General features: G+C 36.3%; 1 protein-coding gene across 2 annotated transcripts in view; it reads right to left on the bottom strand.

Moving 5' to 3' along the window:
• PIGK (phosphatidylinositol glycan anchor biosynthesis class K) overlaps positions 1-23,356 on the bottom strand; it is a 76,265-nt gene that overhangs the window by 35,478 nt on the left and 17,431 nt on the right. For both annotated transcript variants that reach the window (XM_035333316.1, XM_035333315.1), the window contains exon 9: positions 18,722-18,894. In XM_035333316.1, coding sequence (XP_035189207.1) covers positions 18,722-18,894 — 173 coding nt within the window. The remainder of the gene's footprint in view (positions 1-18,721; positions 18,895-23,356) is intronic.

Here is a 23,356-nt window from a genome sequence, read left to right as displayed (position 1 = left end):
CTCTTTCATGTTTCCATGAATGTTCAGTTTGTCACCAAAATTGTTAGACTACTTTGAACGCAAGCACCAGAGAGGCAAGTGGGTATATTTCTACTGTATGTTCATCACTCAGCTACAGCGGATCGTCATTCATGGTCAGGATTCCCACGTTATTGCAATTTAAGTAAGTAACCAACACAGTAAGTGCCATTTTTTTCAGCATGAATATTGAAGTGCAATGAATATAATATAACATAAAGTCCTTCTACTTCATTCATAATATAAATACAAATCCTACTCTAATTTTTGAGTTAATGATAACCAAAATTGTATGATAGCATTACAGTATGTTGGTCCCCTACCCAAAGAAGGTAAGGTTTAAAAAAAAAAAAAAAAAAAGTCTTTTTGCATTTTAAGTACAACAACTCTGCAGCATTTTTTGTCTAATCTATAGAGATCATGTATTCTAAGAAAATCTTATTGTAAAACTCAGAGTGCATGTTGACTATTTGTGGCTAATATATGTATGCTGTCTGGCTGTTGGTCAATTGAGACTTCATGGACATAGGCTATATATGCAATGTTTTTATGTCAAGTACTGCTGCCTTTACTTTTTATACTTTGTCTCCCTATTTCCTAAAACAAACAAACAACCCACCTGCTTCTACTGCATTTACCAAGGCTAGGGTGAATGCAGCAAACACACCCAATCTAACTGATGAAAATGTAAGTCACTTTGAAATGAAAAATTTCCATTTCAGTAAATATATGGCACTGTAAAGTACTCAACTTTCACTAGAAAGCTGCTTAATGGCTGCAGTCATTGACTTATCATGTAGCCCTAGACTGCAACGTGATAATACAGGATTTACTGATGGACTGTATTCTTTGAGAGAGAAAGGCCTGAAAGACAGATATAGTGGGGAAAAAAGCAGTACAGAAGAACACCTGCTATCTCAAGCTGACTGTTAAGCAGCTGACAACATTTTCACTGCAGCACTCGCCCTTTAGCACAGGCAGGGGTTGCCTCAGTACCATGGCAGAGCCACGATGCCATCACCTTCTCAGAGAGCTGGCAGCCTGGGGTCTGCCGGGAAGCCATACAAACTCCAGTAAAATACGATTTATGACGAGAAAATGACAGTGCTGATGGCTGTCCATAAGTGGAAGGCCCCAGGAATTTCTTCTTATCTCAAGAAAGTGTTGTATATTTTTTTTTCTTTTTAAATTTAAATACTTTTGCAGCTCTAATAAGCTGTTAACCAACTACCAGCCAGCTTATCTTTAGAAAAAACACCATTCTACAAGAAATCTTTTTAACAGGAAGGAGGAAGAAAAGAAAAACTAGTAAGACTGAATTTCTGAGAGATTCTATAGTTTGAATTCAATACAGTGAATTGATAATGTTGTATTGTTGTATTTTAATTGTAATGTTGTAATGTAATGTTGTAATGTATTTTAATTGTAATGTTGTAATGTTGTATTTTAATTACCTCCAGGAGTGCAATGGAAGCATGTTTCCAGGTTTGGATGTCTGTGGTTTTCTGTTGGTTGTCTTGTTTGTTTTTTAAAAACATAATAGAACCACTGATCTAATAAACATAGTACATTAACCATTACAGACCAGCTGTATACATTATATCTCAAAAATTATTTTCTACTGGAATTTTATTCACTCCTCTTCTATCTGGACAATAAATTGACAGTAGTGACTTTAACTTACTGTCTGAAATCCGTTTTTCTTGTAAGTAGTTTTAATTGAACATACACAATACTGCTTCAAAGGTAAGCAAATCCAAAGTGAAACTGGCAGAGGATAAACTGTAATGAGAGAGATCCTGGGAGAGACAGGTAAGGAAAGCCTGAAAACGCCTCACTAAGCCCCTCGGAAGGATATCAGCAGCCCCTTCTGATAGCACAGTGCAACACAGCGCAAGCTCTGCTATTTCTTCCATGGGCCACCACATCAGCTGGGAACACAACATCCTGACACCAGCCTAAGCTGCCAGAGAGGCAGATATGCAAGTCTAAGCAAAGAACAGAACACACTTTTCCTTGTATCTGGGAAGGGATTTCTAAAACACAGTTAAGTGTTGAATTTTAATAACTGGTGTATGTAATTACAAAGATAAAAATATACTCTGTGCTCTAATTTAGTGAAGACACCCTTTCCCCACACTTACCAATCTGGCAAGTATTTTGCAAGGTGATTTATTTGCTTGCACCACCTAGTGGGGTTTAGTTTCATCTACTGAATTTGGGTTCAGTCATATTCCTACCTCATGACATCAGCGACAGACTGCTTTCTCACGACAGGCTTAGGATTTCAAGCCTGCATGACCCACTAACAGTACCATACTTCTAGGTTCCCACACATCTATAAAAGCATAGTAAAAAAAAAAAAAAAAAAAACTAGAAAACTGTTCCTATTTTACTTGTGTTAAAGAAGGTCAGCAGGGACTTAACAGATGTGTCATCAAAAACTACTTCCCAACATGTTCAAGTCTCTGACTTGAAGTACAAACAAACAGTACCTCATCAGTGCATACCACAAAAAACCTCAACAGTCCTAATAGACTGTTATGTCATAATAGGCCTCACACTGAGATTTGAAAGATTTCTACAGTGCTTTTGGATCAAACCTCTGGCAGAGGCAGGCATGCTGTGCCAAGAGCTCTGTCTTCAGGAAAGAGGCTGATCGGGGAGCAACAACCACTTGTAGCAAAACCTGACTGCAGAAAGCCCTAAGCTGCCTTGGTTTTCAGTTATCTATTCCCCTTTATAATGCGCTGCCCCTGCAAAAAACTTTCCTACTCGAAGCCCAGCCACACTAGACTTCATTGGTTTAAGCTCATACTTTAATGTAGACATATACTTGTAACTCGTAGTATCAGAGGAGGAAAAATTACTACACCTTCTTTACAGTAAGGAACTCATTACATATGTTTCATTTGGATTCACAGGAGGACTTTGGGGAATAACGCAAAACTTTTTGCTCTTCTCTAAACTTCTACATGCAAGAAGAAAACATTTTCATTTCACAAAATAACTACCATCTCTGATTCTTCAGAAACAATGCTGCTTTATTCCAGAAGAACAAAAGAAAGACACCAGTCACAACTGTGCTGACACGTATGCAAAGCCCCAGGCTACATACGGTACTGCCTAGGACAGCTGTGTACCAGCTCCTCGTGTACAATGGAAGCGCATTCTAAAACGTGTGGCAACCCAGCAGATGCTAATGCAATCCTCCAAATGGAAAATAAGAAGCGAGTGACTGCATTTAAAAGAAAGAATAAAGTATTTTTTGATTCCCTTGCTGTACTAAAACTTTTAGATTGTTTCAATACCCATATAAAGCAGTCTTTCAGGATGGAATGCTGAGATGCATTTTCCACATTCATAACTTTCTTATTTAATTAAGGTTCCAACACGGACCACTCAATGAGGACCAAGATCAAATTTAAGACTTAATAGCTGCATAGGAAGTAGAAATGACACTTGCAATCTCATCACATATACATTTGATGTTCACCCACATAACATCTAATTCTGTTTAACTGTGAAGCAATATACAGGCAAAACATTAATACCCGATAGCAAATCACTGCAGGATGCTGTATTGCATTCAAAAAGGAAAAAAAATCAAAGCACAGCATTTAAGTTACAGAACATGGGTTCAGGCACAAAGGTACAGGAAACTGACTGTATCAATTACTTTACAAAAACCTGTTTTGCTCAGGACATTTGCCCCTCCACAACTTACCAACACTGTACTGTCTTGAAATTTCACTGTCCAAGCATTTTAAAGCTGCCTTCTGCCCTCCTGTACTGAAGGGAATGCTGCACAGTCAGTTGACCTAGCATAAAATCCCACAAAGAACTCACGGTATTCCTACTGCGGAACCACTTTTATTAGAAAGACTTTTGGCCTAAACACTGCTTATATCATGAAAAGCATTTTTAAAGACTAGTCTTACCCTGTATTGTAGAACAATCTTAACATCTACTGACAAGAAAATAAGCAAAAAATCTCATACATCTTTCACACAATTTTCAAGAAATTCACAAAAATGTCTCCTTGAAAGAGTCTAATGGATTCCAACACTTAAATTTCTTTATTAATAACAGTTTTAATATTTTTCTTTTAAAGACAGTCAGCACCTGATCAGGAATTTCAAAGTGATAAAAGCTGAGCATTAATCATGTTTGCCTTAAAATTTCATTATTTTTTTTTAATGCTTTATCAAACAGCCCTCACATTTTCTGTTACATTTCTCTGCTTTTTAACTTAGCTTCTGTCTAAAGCACTGCTGGTTGCTATGGTAACTTTGCTTTTTTTTCCTGCACTGTTCATGCAGGTTTTCATCAAACCCAATGACTTTTTTTAATCTTATCTGCTCTATAACAATAGTTCCTTGACTAAAGTGCTGTACACTGTACTAGATGAGAATCCTGCTATTTCACACTAGTAACTGGAAGAAAAAAAAATATGTTACACTAAATTTTGAAAACTACCAATTGAAGTGGCATTTTTGGTTCAGAGGTTTTTTGTTTGTTTGTGTTTTGTTTTGTTTTTTAGTGTCTGACTAGATTTACTTTTTTAATCTGAACATTATTCAGGTAAAACATACTAATTCAGGTACTAGTACATGTAAGATAAAGCAATTTTAAAAACCAGTAACATTTAAGGAACAACAGACCTTGTGTGGTGACTTACTATAACCAGTAGGATTTTTTTTTATTTTAGAAGAAAATTAATCGTTATTTCATGTGGCTTAGGCAGGACACAAATAAACACTGAGAACTGAGTGATTCTCTGCAATTGCTCAATGTGCTTAAGCACTACACTACCACTGCTGATGGACATCAGCTCAAATAACCCTGTCATATAAAAAATGCTTCTGGTCACTTTTGTAAAATATTTCTTCAAATTAGAACATAGTATGTTATCAAGTTGGTCTAGAACTGACAAGAAGCAAACTGCGTATGCCAGCAAGCAGATGAAGTACATGCTAAGGCTTGAGCCATCTCCAAACACTTTTCACTTGGATTCTTTTATAAATCTATTTTTCCATGCCTATTTAAGTTTAGGACTAAGTTCTTCTATATGGGTTTGTTCATGAGGTCTTGCTTTTCCTTGAATTAATGTAAATGAGATGCTCTTTTGATATTTTCTGTAGGACAGCATCACATTTTTCTGCTCTACATAGGAAACACTCCCCATGAGTATTTATCCCCTTACTCATGAAAAGTAACCCAAATACAACGATTCAGTCAAATGGAGCTAATTACACAAGATTCATCCAACATGCAAGACTGAGCATTAGAATTATAATTCCACACCAAGGTATTAGCAACAAACAGATTAACTACCTCACTCATTAAATCAGTTTCAAAAGTAGCATTCTAGACTAAAGTTTTACTCAAATATAGTTATCTGCATCTGTCCCCTAACATTACTCCAAAATATATGCAGCCAGGGCCAGGTGGAGCCAGTTTCAGTAACAGGAGGCTACTGAAACAATCTCTGTTAAACTATAGCTCTTAACCCTTTTGCCACCCTCTCTCTGTGGAGCTGTGCTTGGTTTGACCAAGACTGCTTCTCCATCCCGTCCCATCACCTCCCAGCTCCCACAGCCCAGCTCTTCCACAGTGTCTGCCAGCTTGCCACTGCCATCCTTTGCTGCCTTGGTCTCTTGACCATCTTTTCAAAACCCACTAATACTTCCTGTGGAACACATCCAGTTGCACAGCTACAGCATCAAACCAGTTTCCACATTAGATACTTTGAGAAGCAGAGCACTGCAGACCTGCTCAATACGTAATGCAGGTCTCCAATAAGTCTCCTTCATTACCACACTTCTGCAACTGCCATAACTCTGGACCATAGGCTTAGTAAGCACACTTGAGAAAATAAATCAAAAGAACCATGTTAGCAAGGAAATTTTTATTCTCTGTAGAACATTGATGTCACTGTGGACTTCAGAAACAGCAACAGTGTTGAAAACCAAAAAAAAAATTTACGTTTAATACTGTCATCCTTTTAAGCACTATCAAATAATATTAGCAAAAAATATAAAAGATTTACAAACTAAGACTTACTACTTCAAAGAATTCAATCCTGAGAATGATTTTGCTTTAATCTGTGTGGAGATGGGTTGCATTCAATATACATTTGCCCAAACAATGACAATTCATCTTTTTTGATATGAGTATTTTCCTTCATTTCAGCTTTTATAACCAAAAACACGTTATGTTTTTTGACTTGGACAGATTACTAACATGTAAATTACTGGTATTTCTAATTATATTGGCTTCCTGATTCTCTACTCTATTATCTTTTTTTCTAATTCAGTTTGAAAAGAATCATACCTAGAAATTATATTTTTACTTTACAAGGACAGTTATTGGTGAGAATAAATAACATTCTACAATTCATTTCACTTAAGTTATTTTGTTTCTTCTCACATTTCTGGGGAAGTTAGCTTTATTAAATAATTAGTCTTTTGTCCAATTCCGATTACATTTAGCAAAATAATCCCATCACTAGATGAGCACAGTAGGCACAAAATGCATTAACACATTAATTAATCCCTGTTTCAATTTCCATTATACTATCTTTAGTGAGACTTCAGTTTGCCTCAATATGCAGGTTTCATATTCATTTGGCACATTAAAAAAAGGTGGGATTTCCTCAGGAGGTGGGATTTCCTTTTTAGTGATATCTGTATCAGCCTTAGTTTCTATAGCTTTCTCTTATGTTCAACCAGATACAGGCAACAGTCACAGAGAGATTAGGTTTGTTCGTAGCTGCATTTTAAAATAAAATCATTTACATGTAAAATGAGCTCCCCCTCACCCTTTTATTTCTAGTCTCTATATATCTTGTAAAAGACAGCTATTTCAATTAGACTTCATTTTACATCTAAAGAAAAAGGGAAGAAACAGTTAGAAACCAGAAAGAAACAATTATTTAGAATATCTAAAAACTCAACCAAATACCTCTTGGGTGATATATAGCACAAGTAAATTTCATGTCAGACTACTAATCACTATGATTCTAACACATCCTTAGCATCTATTATTACCGACCATAAAACCCATGTATGTGTACACAAAATTCAACACAGTGATAATGATAATCTCTTAATAATTACACTGTAATTTTAAGTGCTTTATATTTAGTATTAGACGAATTTAAAATCAGTCATAATTTGGCACATAATTACCAAATGACTCATGTATACTCCCTCATGGTGTTAAAGAAATCATTTTGTTTGCATAAAACACTGATAGTCCAATATAATACAAATTTTGTGACCAGTAATGGAAGCTGTCTGTTTGCAGAACATACATCACCAGTACAGTTTTTTCCACATACCATCACCAAACTATAAAGGCCTCCCCATGGCCTTTCAACAGTCCATGTTGTTAAAAGCTTCCCCAAGAATTGCAACAGGGGAAGCTGTTCTCAAGGTCTTTTCTAGATGTTTGCTCATTAGTAACTGAACAGACAACTACACATCACTTAAGATACAACTATCCCTATAATATATTTAGGGTAACCCCTGAGCTAAGCAATCTTTCAATGTGTGGCACGGAAAGCCTTCCTGCCACAGCTAGAGCACTTCTTTCTTCTGCACTTCCTAAACTACTTTATAAAGTCACAGACTAATACGTAGGCTAATGTTTTTTCAATAGTGTCATTAACTGCATACATCATGCAGAAATATTCTGTTTTAAGGAAAATTTTCCACCTAATCATGTTTTTTGTGCATATATACAGCTTTCAGTTTTAAAACATTATAGTACAGTGTGGATTTATCATTTTTTTTTAAAAAAAAAAAAAAACAGATACACCATATATTTTTATGGAGACATTTATAAAACCTCCTAAGCACCTAATAAGATAGAACTCAGCTCAGAATATTTTGTAATAAATTATCTATCAGTAAAAACTGTATCAGAGGGAAACCACACACAAAGGAAAAAGGAAGTACGGCACTCTATTTGACAGCTAAGGAAGAAACAGAGGTTATGTCCTCTATGGCTGAGATTCAGAGCAGTTTCACTTAGTGGCTGTTCTGCTCCAATTCCCCAGATAAAATTTAGACCTACAGCAAGCAGTCTTCATTCCTATTTTATTCTAGTGGGTAGTCATGGTTCAGACTCTTAAATAACCAGTAGAAAAAAAAAAAAAGCTAGCCAGTGGGGAACTATGAAGTTTAAATATCATGTTACAATTAAATTCAGATAAACGTTATAGTAACTACAGGGTTCATTATTCTGCTCTCACAAACTGAGTTATAAATTGCTAAATATGTACACACGTAACTTTTGTCCTACTATTTCAAGCAAAAATATTACTGAAATTTTAGAGCAGATGAAATATGCCTATGGCAACATGTCTCATTTGCAGGTAACACAAGGCCAGAAATCATGCAGGAATACAAGTAACCCTTCCTGATTTTTATCTCATCACTTAATACAATTATAATACTAAATGCAGTACCCCACCTGTAAAATTTAAACATCTACTGTGGAACTACAGGAAAAACATACCCTTATCTGCTTCTTTCACACTTTAAAATAATCTGTCCTATTGCATTGAAAAATCTATCCACTCCTATCCTTCAGAGCACTGTGCTGTGCAAGAGGAAATTTATATGTACAATCTGCAAACCAGATTTGCCCCTAGTCTAGGAAAGCTTCTGCCAGCAGCACCACAGCCCTGAACTGCAGTTCCAAGAAGTCAGCCATGGGGAAAACACATTGGCATGAAGCAGCCCCAAACCTCCTGTCCTCTAAAAGCTCGTCCAGGCCCTGCACAAACTGAAAATAAAGTACTGCTGGCCAGCAGGATGCCTTCAGCCACTCTGGCTAGCCAAGCTAGCAAATCCTAGCCACAGATTAACTCTGCCCTCTCCATGATACAATGCCCTCAGCTGGGAGCAGAAAGACCATCTGTTCAGTCCTTACGGGTAATCTCCCTCCCTGAGAGGGCAGCAGCTCCGCTGTGCCAGTGCAGTATAAATTATACAGACTAACAAACTACCTGAGACCAGCTGGCCCACAGAAAATGTACATTTTAGTCACTTTTTCTGATAGCCAGATTGGCTTTTCTAGCAGAAAAAAAAAAAAACAAGCCCAGCTTTGTCTTAAAAACCCTCATTGTCCGATGCCAGCAAAAATTTTCACTAGTGGTTAACCTGATGGGGCTATGCAGGTTACTAATGTTAAATGTCAATTTAAACACTTCGCAGAATAAGGATAAGCAGTAGCCTGCTTGCACACAGTACCCTTCTGAAGCTGTACGAATCCCAACATTTGTCATTCACCATCTGTCACTGACAAACCAATAATCTAGTTAATAAATATTTTAAGAAAAAACATTGAGATGAGAAACTTCAAAATGAAAACATACATTTAGTTGATTTAAATATTATAATCTGCTGAAGATTATTCTCAGTGTTTAGCAAAGTTTTTCATTATACTTTGCTTTGAATCAAAGGATACCCTTTGAAACTATACAAACACAGCCAGCATTGTGCCATCTTTTCCATTGTATCTGGGCCCTGCAGAATTGATTTTTTGTTATTTTTACATAGCAATATGGAGAAATTACATGGAAAACTACTGTAACATTGAAAATCTGCCAACAAGAGTCAGGAGGAAGGTGCAACATTGTTAATTGTTTTGATTTCTAATCAAGCATGCTCTCAATATTAGAACAAATTTGTATGTCAGCGAGACTTCAACATTTTTTTTTTTTTTCCCCAGGAGGAACAGACACTTAAACCAGCTATCATATAATTCAAGGAGCTTATGCTAAAGCAGCTGTGTATATCAATGCTCAGCATTTTCTCCTCCCTCCCCTTCAACGAAGGAAATCCTAGCCTCCACGATGGTCTTGTCTTCTGAGAACTCCTGGAATGAGGTACACAGCATGAATACACAGGGGGCAGGAAGGGAATGCTCTGTCTCTCTGTTTGCTTCTAAATCCTCATTCCTGCCAGTCACCAAAATGCTACTCAGGTGACACTGTGCCTTCACAAATTCTGTACCATATGTACAGAGTGAAAATGTTTGGGGAATTCCCCAAACAATACTGGTGGGGTTCCATTTATATTTTTTGCAAGCCATAATTTGTCTTATTCCTACATCCACAAGAAACATAAATACAGTTTGAGATACAAAAACCTAGTAATTTCAGTTTGCAACAAAAATACATTTATTCTGTTTATGATATGGGAATGTACTGCCTTCAGTGGCACTACTCTGATACTACAAGTCAAAGCATGAACGTCTGTACACATATGTATATACAGTAGGATCTTCCAGCTGATTTTGTCAAAGAGAAATCCTGCCTGTCTTTATGTTCCAAATTGGATCTGACCTCTAGGCAGATGGATAAAGGGTTTTCATGCTTCTCAGTTCCCTTTCAATATTATGTAAAGCTGTGGCCAATTTAGTCTTGCCTTTTAAACAGTAACTGACACAACAGAGGTGATCTGTCGCCATTCTATGACAGTTGAACATCCATATAGTTGCCACTATATTCCCTTGCAGCCACAGCAACCTCTGAATAGCAACTGGAACTCACTGAAGTGAGTTTGCTAGAACTCAAAAAAAATAAACAAATGAATACTACAGCATATCCAATCTCTAGATAGCAATTCTTCCAACTCCCTTTGTATCCCACTTTCCTCTTCCTTTTTTTCTTTTTTTAAAAAAAAAAAAAAAAAAAAGCAGGGTATGCCAAACCCCTTATTATGTTTCATTTCTTTTTGTTTGTTTCTCCTGGCATTTACCAATAGCAACCTTTTGTGCAATCACAGTCTCCTGCCTGCAAAAAAGCTGAATAAATCCTATTCTGCAGTAAGTTCTTTGTTTATAGAATTTTTTTTTCCCTGTAAAATCAATCTTGCCACAGAGTTAATATTCTGCTGTCCAACAGATTTCATACAATAATCTTAATAGAAGCTTGGGCATTTTGGTAGACATATTCAGCATCTGTTATTCCTCCTCCCACACCTTCTATAGATTTCTGATATTCTTGACCAAGCACATAAAACAATACCATTTTGTAAAGTAATATTAAACAGTGTTCAGCAAACCATCTGTAAACGCACTTCTTTATGTGATCAGAATTTTCTTTTGTAATCACCTCCAGTTTTCTTTGTCCTTTGATGTGATTGTGGCTTCCTTGCCAGAAGTTTCCAGCAGTTTATTCATACAGCTAACTGGACTGAAAAGAGATGCTTAGCAATAATGCAATACTTTTTTGAATTTCAGCTCTTCTTCTCCTCTCAGAACTTACATTTATACTTTTCCTTTCCTTTTTATTTTTTTGTTTTTTACTGAAGAACTAAGACCCTTACTATACTCACTGTGAAGTGTAACTTGAGTGTTACAGAGTTATCAGAAATAAGCAGTCTAGAGAAACTTCTTCCTATCTTTCAGATCGTCTCACAGCTTACTAAAATCAGTAACAGGACTTCAAGGACCTAGGTAATAAATTTAATAGCCCTATGACAAGAACTTTATTCCACCCAACACCTGACTCAGGAAAAGCAACTCCTATTGGGAGGGCTCAGAGATGCCAATAAAGATCATTTTATGGTCTTTTAACCATCAGTTACATAAATGTGTTGTGAAGGCAAAATGCCCCTTCCTCCTCAACAGTTTTCGACAAGACACGAATTTTCAGTGGCAGAAATCTCTGACCATCTGGAAGGTAATCCCTCAGGCACTCAAAAAACAAGCGTAAGCTTTTTCACAATATCAAAACAGTGAAATAGTGAAAGACTAAAAGCACTTGCATGTGCTTTAATCTCGAATTAAAAAAAAAAAAAAAAAAAAAAAAAAAACCTTGGTTGAGCCCTGGAGACTTAATTGTTACGTGCCCAGATGCATTTCTGGGGCCTAAGGAACTTTAACATATGCTTGGCCACTAAATTCCAGAGACATAACAGTCTAAGACATAGCAAAATAACTGTTTGAACCCACCTTCTCACTTTTGTTGCCCCATTTTTCTACTCCCTCAAAATTTTCTTCTTAATCACACAAAAAGTACATAATAAACTTCTCACCTAAGAAAGATCAACAGCATCTCTGGTAGTTTTGATATGAATTATAAAATAATAATAATATAATTTTATTGAAATGATCATGCTATCTCAAAGACCTGGAAAAAAAAAAATACACGGACATACTTCCTGGTCAAACATATGTCAAACACTACAATTGTCTGCATGGTCTTCTTGAATGGCATAATATAGAACACAACTACAGAAGTACCTCCTTGAATAGATACTAATTTGAATTTAGTGCCTGGACGGCAAAGCAAGAGGATCAAATCATGATCTCCACGTAAAGAGCACTAGACTGTCTAAAGAGCACTTCAGGGGAGTAGAATTAGAGAGAAGCCCACTCAACTGCAAAAATAATAGCAGGTAAAGATCACACAAGGGAGAAAAGGTGAAGAAGGAATAATGAGACAAAATAAGAATGCTACATAAGAAAGGTGTAATGAGGAATGGGTAAGCAGTGGAATAAGAACCTTGACTGAATATCCTATGATTCCTAGATATTCTCAGCTATCTAGGTGTTAAAATCTGCTAGGTTTACTGAAGACCTCCTAAAGCTGACATGCTACAAATTTAGACATTACTTGTCTGTTCACTGAAACTATTATGTGCCTAAGTTAATTTGCACTAGTAAGTCACAAAGACATGTATGAAATTCATAAAAATATTGTCACTGACTTACATGTACTTTTCAGAAGACTAAAATGACCTTTGTGTAATCTTCCCAGTAAAAGCACCTCTGCAGACCAACAGATTTGTTTTGATCTTAATGCCTATTTAAACCGCATGCAGGTTCTGCATACTATATATAGGTTCAGTAGATAAGCATTCTACTGAAAACAACACAAAATGACAGCAAAACAACCTGGCACTAACAATTAAAGCTTTGTCACAGAAGAAGTGCTGGATGTCATATAAACCCCACTAAAAGTTGGAGGAAAAAACATCCAAGATCAAAGAAAGCCTGACTGAAGATACAATTTCACAAAAAAAAAAAAAAAAAAAAAAAAAAAAAAGCACACAAACTCTGGCAAAAGTACAGTTCAAGAATCCTTTCAAATAGGTAAATATAAAACATCTTGCTAAATAGGGAGTTTAATTATCAAGAATAATATTTCAGTGTATCTGAGGTCTTCCCAACACAATTTATACCTACCAGTTCTTTTTGATAGTTATCCTTACTTACTTTTTAGTGTTGTTACACTAGTAAAATTGTATCCAACTATACCATTCCTTCTACTACAACCATTGTATTAATATTAGTTGCATTAAATTGAAAAGATCTTTTACACTAACAAATGCAGTACTGTGTGTACATGCACATGTATATGTATACACACATTACTCTATGGCTAGGCAAGCAGAGAAAAAACAAATGTATTTACAAAATACTTTAAGAAATATAGCAATAATATTTAACTGCAATTATTACTTCACCAATCTTTTTGAATTATGTGTAGGCTACTAAAATACACAGTGATCAAAAAATCCAGTTATGAATTTATTTTGTTAGAATGGTAAGGCTTTAGAGGAAAATATACTACATGCATAACCTTCTGAAGATCTTTCCAGAAAAATAACTCTACCTGGAATTAACAGATTTGTAACCCCCTGGTTACTACAGATTAGCTGGGGCCTGCTATATTGTGACTACTCTATTCTCTATTTATTTATTCATTACATTGAAATTGAAATGTTTTGCATCTCCACAAAGTTGTCTGACAAGAAAAGTGCAAAATAAAAACCTTACATAACCTCCTGAAAATTCAGTCTAAGTAAAAGCCAGTAATAAGAATAATAATGACAATTGAACTCCTCCTTCCCCTCCCCATCCAATGTCACCCTCAAACTGATCAGGTGGCTAGGAAAGAAAACCCCAAACCAAGCACAAGCCACTACCCTGCCTCAGCACTCGCTCCAACCCCTTGGCATATGCCCTCAGGCCACAGACACCTCACAGCATGGCAGGAGCAGGCCCCGCACTCGGCCTCTGGAGCTGGGCCCAGGCCATCCCCAGCAGGGCCGCAGGGAGCCTCCGCCAGCTCCTGCAAGGTCCAGAGCCTGCTGTCACCCCAACACAAACGTGGTGGTGCTCACCTTCACCCGAAGAATAGGTAGAAAATGCGAAGAAAAGCTGACGTAATTTTATGAGAGCCCTAACAGAATGTCAGAATGCAAATGAGAACTGGGAACATCTCTGAGAACAATGACTTTCAGAATTAGTTGTGGAAATCCCTTACAATGCTTTAAAAACTATAAAGCTGAGGTATCTGGTCAAAAAATAATGGTGAACAAACCAGACTCTTATTTTAGGAAATGCTCGCTGGGCTAAGCAACATCTACTAACCAACATGAACTACCTATTAGCTCACAAACAGGATCCCTACGGATTCAGGAACACACAACAGCAGCTCCACCTATTAAGCACATAAAATTGAAAATAACTGACAGAAAAGAAGAACAGGAAACAGACAGAAAACAAGAGTCACTATCAAAAAAACAGATTGAGACAACATTAGTTATTAACATACTGCAAATGAACCAATTAGTCACAATTATTCTCTATTACACAAGCGTCCTTCCTAACTCAAGTGGCCAATTTATTTATTTTCAGGAAAACAGTCACTGATAGGAGTGCCACAATTCATCTCAACAGAATTATTAAATATGAAGCCCAATTCTCAAAAGCAATAAAACTAGGAAGGTTTTATATGATGCTGTCTTTAATTCACTTCATACCATCCTCAAGAGAAATACTCATCTCCAATTTTTACCAGTGCTTCCTGCTGACACACTTTTCGCTACGATAGGAGTTGGAAAGGAGAAAGCATTCTAACTGGCTGTGCAGTCACAATCGCAGTTCAACAGAGACGCTCCTGGTTTACCAAATCCCCAAGCTCTGTACAGATCTTTCTCCAAAGATGCCGGATTTCTTTTACTCCTCGTGCTCACTTTTTGTTATTTCAGTGATTTAGACTCACAAAAAGGATCAGGTGAACCCCCAGAACACCTAGACATTCAGGTATTTTGCTAAAAATGGCAGCTACAAGCCCGGTCAGGACTGAGGCAACTACAGAAGAAACCCTTTGAAGTGAACATAGCTTAGATCAAAACTGTTATGAAGAAAGAAAACAGCAGAGGATTCTTTTTATCCCCCCCCCCCCCCTTCCTTTTACTCACAAATAGTCACCTACCACTGCATAGACAGAAAAAAAATGCTCTTCTTTTGGTTAATTAGTCATTGTTTCTTCGTGTTAGTTCAATCCAAGCCAAAGGAAACTTCAAAGACCTCACTGTCAAATACCTCGGCTTGTGCTCAACATAAAGCTGCCAATTCTGACTTGGTTGCACAGGTACAGGGCGCACTAAGCTTGGGAGTAGAGCTGCATTATGAAGTAATTCCTAAGGAAGCATGTAAAAATGAACAAAGTTCTACTGAAGAGATTTGGCAAAGTCACAGCAGTGGGTGGGATGAAAACATGTACAGTCTGCCAACAGTGCAATCCTAATACACATTTGTATCTCACAACAGCATCTTCTTTACCCGTTATCTGTGTAATCAGTTTTTGTTTGTTTAAATAACATCCTTAGCTACACACATGACCCTTGCAACTTTAAAGCAAATAAACCAGACCTAAGGCTGTCTACCTAGGACTGGATCAGAGCTGGAGTCTGTATTTTGTTTCCTCCTTTTGCTCTGTAACACAAACATTTTGTAGCACTCTACTGCCACCAGTATGTAACAGCAAAAGGGAAAAAGTATGAAGCTAACACTGAAACAAAGAGGAAATGATTCATACAGGAATGCAAGCAAGAGAATACATAAAATGTTAAAAATAAAATCTCTACAAAGTATCTTTTAGAATAAAACTTAAATGCAAAATAGAACAAGGAAAAAAAAATCAATATTACACGTAGATTTTGTTAGAATAAGATCTGCACACTCAGATTTACAGTAACCAGTGTAATGCATCAATATTTGTATAAGGGGGTATAGACTTCTGATTTCTGTATCAGACGCTTAAGGGCAAATACATACATTTATGTTAAGGTAAACCTATAAGGGGTAGAAATTCAATTCTACATGTCCTTTTTCCTCTTTGCCCAGGCTTTTAAAAATGCTATTAAGCTTGAACAAGATTATTCATAACTGGTTTGAAAAGATTATTAAGTTCTGGTCTTTATGGATCTACGTGATCAAGTTGAAAATTCATTAAAAAAAAAACTTCCTAATGTTTGGCATCAATATAAACTAAAATGAAAACAATATCCTCACTATACACCTTCTAGAAAATAATAATAAAAAAAAAATCCTTCATCCTAGAATTCCAAAAGCAGCATAGGAAAAAATAGCAAGTAATGTATTTAACTAGCACAAGACAGCATCCTGTTCTACAATTCATAAGCAGTTCATTCAGTTAAGCAGGTAGGCTTAGAAACTAAGCTTATGAAGAGTTTACTTATTATTCAAGTATACTAAAAGAAAAATAATATTTAATTAGAGTGCTAACCAGAAGATCTTGTAATCAATTTTACTGGGTTTTTATTTTTAAAAAAATAAATAAAGCTTAGTAATGATCTCTTCCCAGTGATACCAAAAGAATAAACCAGTCCATGTTATTCCCATCTTTCCCTGCCTATTTCACACAGAAGTGTAATCTGGGGTGTAGACAGACACCACATGCCTGAAATTCATAGAATGACTGAACTAACACTGATGATATAAGAATATGCATTCACATTCTTTCATTCAAGGGTCAAACTGCCATTAATTTTGGACAACTTGGGTAGCACGTATGTAAAAATCATGTAATTTATGAAGTTCTCCGAGTTCTTAACCTTAGAAAGGGATGTGTAAGATGTTTATAACACTCTTTAAATAAAAAGAGAATACCCATTTCTTGCAGAGCAGATCCTCCAAAATGGTAATTTTTAAAAACATTATTTAAATTTGTAAGCACTCCAAGCTAGAATTCTTTGTTGTAATGAGACAGATCTCTTGTCATACCAAGAGGTACATTCCCTGGGATTCTCTTTAATTTATTAAGCACTCCTCATCACTATCTATATGGTACAATTTTCCAGCACTTTTCTACAAAGCCCATACTTTCTTCTTGATTAAAATACACTCCCTATATCATCTCCCAAAGTGGTTACAAGAAACTGAGAACTTAGGGGGTTGATTTTTTTTTTAAACTATCTGAATATAGTGCAATGAATAACTGTTCTAAATTGAGCACACAATTAGCTTAATCACTATATGTTTGGTAATAAAATGCCCAATGCAGATAAAAATAAAATATGAAAATAAATTGTGAAATACACTGAGTGTAGGATACTTTGAATTAGAAAGGCCAGAGTTACTATTATCTTTAAAATTAATGAAGTTGATATCCACTAACTACTTCGATTTGAGTGTTAGTAAACAACAGGGTAGATAATAATTCACATAAATTTATGGGTTGAAAAATATTACATCCCTGGCTATAGCAGGCTAGTTTAATTTTTTTTCCCCTCCTAGAGGAAGGTATCATGAAACATAAAAGACTTACTAGAAATGGAAGTTCAATACCAGATAAACTCTGCAGTACAAGCACATCTTCCTTTACATGTTTCCAATAGGTGGCAACAGAATACCAAGAATACAAAGGAGTTTATAATTCTTTCTTCATCCACAAAGTAATGGAATCCCTGTTATTTCTATCAACGAATTTTTCATCAGCAACTTCATTCATATAAATAGTTGCATCTCTGCAACTGAAATTCTCAGACAGCTAAAGCCAAAAGGCAGAGAATTTGCAGAACAGAAACAAAGCATTTATTAAGAAAACCTAGCTGCAATGAAAATAACCAATAGTTTAAAGTCAGAGCTTATCTGAATGAGTAAACTTCCACAAGCAGGAATTTACAGTAATAAAATGCTTCTGCACATGAAACTATCAAAGAAGAAATAAAATTTTAGACTATTTTGTTATTGTTGTTTTTGACCAAGACACCTTGGTCTCTAGCAGTATTTACTTACAGGATAGAATAAGGGGGTGGGAATTTTTAAACAGAAAGTAAGTTTTCATCTGATAAATCCCAACTTTATCAGTACTACCAGCCCATACCAACTGCCTGATTCTTTGAACAGCTGTAGGAAATTGTCAGGAAGTCAGGGCTCTTCTTTCCTTGACAGTTACAAGACCTTTGTTTCTGCTGCACAGAGCTATATGCATTTATTTGTTTGCTATTACAAATTTTATGAGAAGTGGCTGAGGGAGCTGGCGTTGTTTACCTTGGAGAAGAAGAGTTCAGGGGAGACCCTATTCTACTTTATAATTACCTTAAAGGAGGTTGTAGCTCTTTTCCCAAGCACCAAAAGATAAGACGAGGGGAAATGGCCTCAAGTTGCACCAGGGGAGGTTTAGGATGGATATCAGGAGAAATTTCTTTATTAAAATGGTTGTGTGGCATTGGAATAGGCTGCCCAGGGAGGTGGTTGAGTCACTATCCCTGGAGGTCTTCAATAAACGCATAGATTTAGAACTTAGTAGCATGGTTTAGTGGTGGACTTTAGTACTAGGTTAAAGGTTGGACTAGATAATCTTATCTTATCCAACCTGAATGATTCTATCATTCTAAACCAAGTCTAAATAGTGAATACTTACTCATTTTCAAAGACAGCCAAGTCACGGTCCAAAGAAAGTGTCTCTGTTGTAATTTCCACCTTTCTTACACTGCCAAAGAAGTCTGTTATGAGAACATTTTGAGGATCTCGCTGAAAGAGATCGGTTCGGTGCCCAGGTGTGGAAACACACAAACTTTTTGGACAGACCTGAAACTGAAAACAAAGATGAATAATCATACCATGTCCCTCATTGATTAAAACTCTCTTCAGGTACTTATCAAAATGATATTATTATAGAAGAAATAAATGCCACACAGAACTTGCAGTAATTTCAGTACAAGCTCCAAGACTGAAAAAGAATGATCAAAAGCATTAAAAAGCATAAACATCTTGATAATGGGTTTCAGAAAACCTTAATCTTCACAATTACCCACATCAGATTAGAAATGTTTCTGTGAAAGCTAACCATCAGTTACCTCTGATGGATTAAATGCACAAATGCACTTCTGAATATAGAAGCAGCAACACTGCTATAACCTTCCAAAAAGCGTAAGTTGATATAAATTCTTCACACTTACCAAAGGGAGGCAGGCAAGATTAACAAGCCTTGACAAGCAGCTCATTGCAAATGCTTCAAAACTGAAGCAAAAATTTAAATTTTGACTGGGGAAAAAATCTTATTCTTATTTCTGGATTACAACCTATGAATTAATGTAGAACGAGGATATTAAAATACGAAAAGTGTCTTATGAATACTACATTCACATAGACACACTTGTAACACCTACAAATTAGCTATATACTTTACTATTTGTTTTATATACATCAGTCCATTATCTTCAGCACACATTCCAACAGTTGGAAGACAAAACCAGCACTAACAAATTAAACTGGTTTCAATTCTGTATAAAGATAGATTTGCAGAAAAATATGTAGACATAATAGTGATGGATTTGTTGTAGCATTTAAAATATCTCACAAGCAGCATGCCTATTAAATAGCAAAACTCTTACATATCCAGCAGATATTCAAGGCAAAACCAATGGATTTTGGACACAATGCTTTTTTGCACAAGTCCCACCACACTGACCCGAAAGTCTCTAACATTTGCTACCTGGACAGACCGCTTATTTCAAGGGATCTCCTAATGCATGTGGTTTAACTTAATAAATAATAATTAGTTTGTAATTTTCTTAGTAACACTACATTGCTTCAAGTGCCATGAAACGTAACCACCGGCCTCACTCTCTGGAGAAAGCTGAGTTCATGTCTCAGTCCCCAGAAGGCACTGCACAACCAAATACACGGCCCTGCTACACACAGGCACAAGACAAACAAGCCCACTAGATGCAGGTGCTAGGTGTACAGTGCCCTGGATGGTTTCTCCACCAAATGTGACTGTCCATTCAACTGCCTCACAGACAGCCTGCAGACCACCTGCTAATACTGTAGCCTAAGCACATCCTCATGTGTTCCAGCAACAAAGAACATTTAACCGAGCAGATTCACCTACACGACTACAGAGGATGCTCATCTTCCTAAAGATTAAGATTATGTTTTCCGAATGATTTTCACAAACTGGTCCATGAGTCACAGGATGTAGAGCTCACACACCTAATTATTACATCATGAGTCAGCTCTTAGGTGGTTGCACTCTTAGGGCAGAATCACAGGTCCTAATTGGCTCAATGCAGATGCAGCCTCAATTAGCTCAGATGCTGACCAACCAGATCTCTAAGTTTCAGTCCCATACCTTCTAGCGCAAGTTCTGTGCTCAGCCTGACACAAAATACACGGTTTGTGTGGCCCTTCTTAGGACAACAGAACCCTACCCTTAAAAAAGTTTCTCAGTGATGAAACAATATACCCAGTTCTTCATCACTGAGGACAGATTCTGTCTCTCCATTCCTCCCTTCTGCTCCCATTACAACATGTGTTTCATACCTAAGTCTAAGCCTGTAAGTCCAGGGAGGCTTCAGCTCACTTTCTAGCTCACCTTCACCCTACCCTGACGGATACAAGCACACAGACCCCCTGAGCTGTTTGTTAATGATTCACATCTCTCTTATTGGCAGAGTATCACACAGCTGCTAACCAAGAGAGGAGCAGATCCAATCTTGGTTATCCTCCATGTGAAGTGAAGCTGAATCAGACTTGTCAGCATCATGCTGCCCATACAGAAGACATTTGTCAGTACTCATTAACCCTGTTTCACAGTTTCACCAAAAGACATTTTCTTCAACTTAGCTCCACCTAAGGGCACAAAAAAAAAAAAGCCTTCAATAGTAAGCTGTATAACCTTAATATTTATTTTGATAAATATATCAGATCCATTGATCTATGTTGCAGCTATATTTTTAAAAGCGTACTGGCTAGAAAGGCTACAAAACACTAAGAACTAATACTTTTATGTTCCTGTACCATTAACACCAGCATAAGTCTAGATGATGAGAATGAAGAACTCAAAAAATTATGAATGATCTTTCAGTGCAGCTGCCTTCTATCAGTTCCAAACAGACTCTCCAACTGCAAGTCAAAGGTTTATTGATCTTAGGCAACTGTTGCAAATAGCTTCAAAGACATCAAAAAAACTGCTTCCCAATTCTGCTTTATGTTAGCTAGTAAAGGCGCAGAAGCCCAGTGCTCTTTTTATCTGATAGCTTTCTGAACTTTTTGCCTTGCTGGTCATGGCAAATACTTGCATTTCATTCTTGAAACAACAACTTCAAATATTTCCTTCTTGCCCTCAACAAATGCATTTTAAGAGTGAGATCTGCACAAATCATTAAGGCAAACATAAACAGAAGGGATTTAATCACCATTCTTTATAGCCTTTAGTTCACCTCCACTGGACTCAGTTGAGAGAGTATCACATATATGACATTGCATAAAAGTACTGTCTTCATGGGAAGAATAAACCTCATCATGTGCCTGCCTCAGCCTACCTCCTTCCAGCACACCAGTGGCATTATGAGCAGAACTTCTGTGTTTTATTAAAAGGTGTTTTACTTAAAAATAATAATAATAATAATAATGATTCCAGTATAGAAATATTTTCATGGGAAGAAAGTAATAACAAAGATGAATTTAATCTAGACCTGCCAATACTAACAACAAAAAAGGAATAGAAAATCAGACAAATTTAAATGAAAAATGGCATGCAAAGGTTTACCTCTAAAGCTGTCCAACCACTACAGCAAACTTTCAGTGGAATAATTCTGTGCTTTCACATGGACTGAACACTTTTCTGGATAAAGTGTCTTAGCAAAACAGGCATTTGTAAGTAGAACAATAGCCTGTGATAAGGACATGCAGGATATCACATCAGACAATTTAATGATTCCTTTTAGCTTTACCTCACAGACATACTAAACAGATTGTTTGAAGCTTAGGAATTTTCAACAACATAACATCTGTTTCTTTTGGAACAGGCCACCCTCTTGCATTGTTATCATATCCCAATTCTTGAGGGAAGATAGCACCAGTCTCACCAACTGCTCCTGAACCTGAAACTGTTCACATTTCCTCCACTGATGGGGTTTTAAAACAAACAAAACAAAAATTTTAAATTAAAACAAACAAAAAAAAAATGCACTGTAAGTCTATAATCTGAAAGTAAAACATTTAATCTATTTTAAAAACTGGCAAATTTCAGACCAAAACCAGCATGTTTATCATTGAGCCTCATAATCTACCTTGATTCATTTCAAATGCAAACATCTTTTGGACAGCAAGATTTAGAGACAGATGGCAATTCTTTCACCTAAACTATATCAATTTTGTTAATAAAAATCACTCAAATCAGTGCTATCATTTTAACAAAGAAAAGCTGTAACATTCCATACTATTTTCTATGTTGGAAAAAAGCTTAAAAGTTCATTACATAAAATAGCTGGTGTATCTCAAATTCTCTATGCGTAACTCCTTAAAAACCTATGAGAGAACACGAATCCTGAAGCATACCAGCACCCAGCAATGTGCTTCTGTACTTTGCAGCAGTCAAAACAAAACAAAACAAACAAACAAAAAACAAACAAGCAAAAACATTTATTCTCCTGGGTGTTCAAGACCACATATGAACATCCAGAACACAACTACTGTCCCCATGCAAATACAATATTCGCTAACTGGGAAAGAACTGAAAACAGATCCTGAGAACCTACTTATCGAACACACGTAAGTTTTATATCAACCTCTCTTTGTTAAGTGAAATTATTTAGTAAACATGTTGATATATTTAACATTAAATAATGGACAAAACCAATGCTTCTAGCACTGCTTAATATTGAGCATCACTGAAAAAAGGTAAAAAATATCTCCCCAATTAAAAGAGAAAAAAAAAAAAATCACAAAGATAGCTACAGAAAAATAGCAACATTTTTTTTATTATTATTATTATTTTTTTTTTTTACAATGAAAAAAGTAGTTATACCAGGTCACGTATCATTGCAAAAAGTTCACTCAATAACCAGAGCAAAAGCCACACAGATTCATTAGCACGGCACATTCAGCAAAGCTTAGTGGCTTTGACTCAGTAACTCTGCCATGAATGATATGATTTTGATGCAATTTTCCTCTCAATGCTGCTTTGTGCTGGGATTATGTAATTATCAAGTCAGGTGTAATTTGAAGGTCTCTTTTCTAAGCTCTTAAGAGACACGTACACATTCAAAAA

The sequence above is a fragment of the Oxyura jamaicensis genome, chromosome 8 (assembly GCF_011077185.1).
Source record: "Oxyura jamaicensis isolate SHBP4307 breed ruddy duck chromosome 8, BPBGC_Ojam_1.0, whole genome shotgun sequence".
NCBI lineage: Eukaryota > Metazoa > Chordata > Aves > Anseriformes > Anatidae > Oxyura > Oxyura jamaicensis.
The sequence above is the reverse complement of the archived record's forward strand: the minus strand, read 5'-3'. Positions and strand labels throughout refer to the sequence as shown.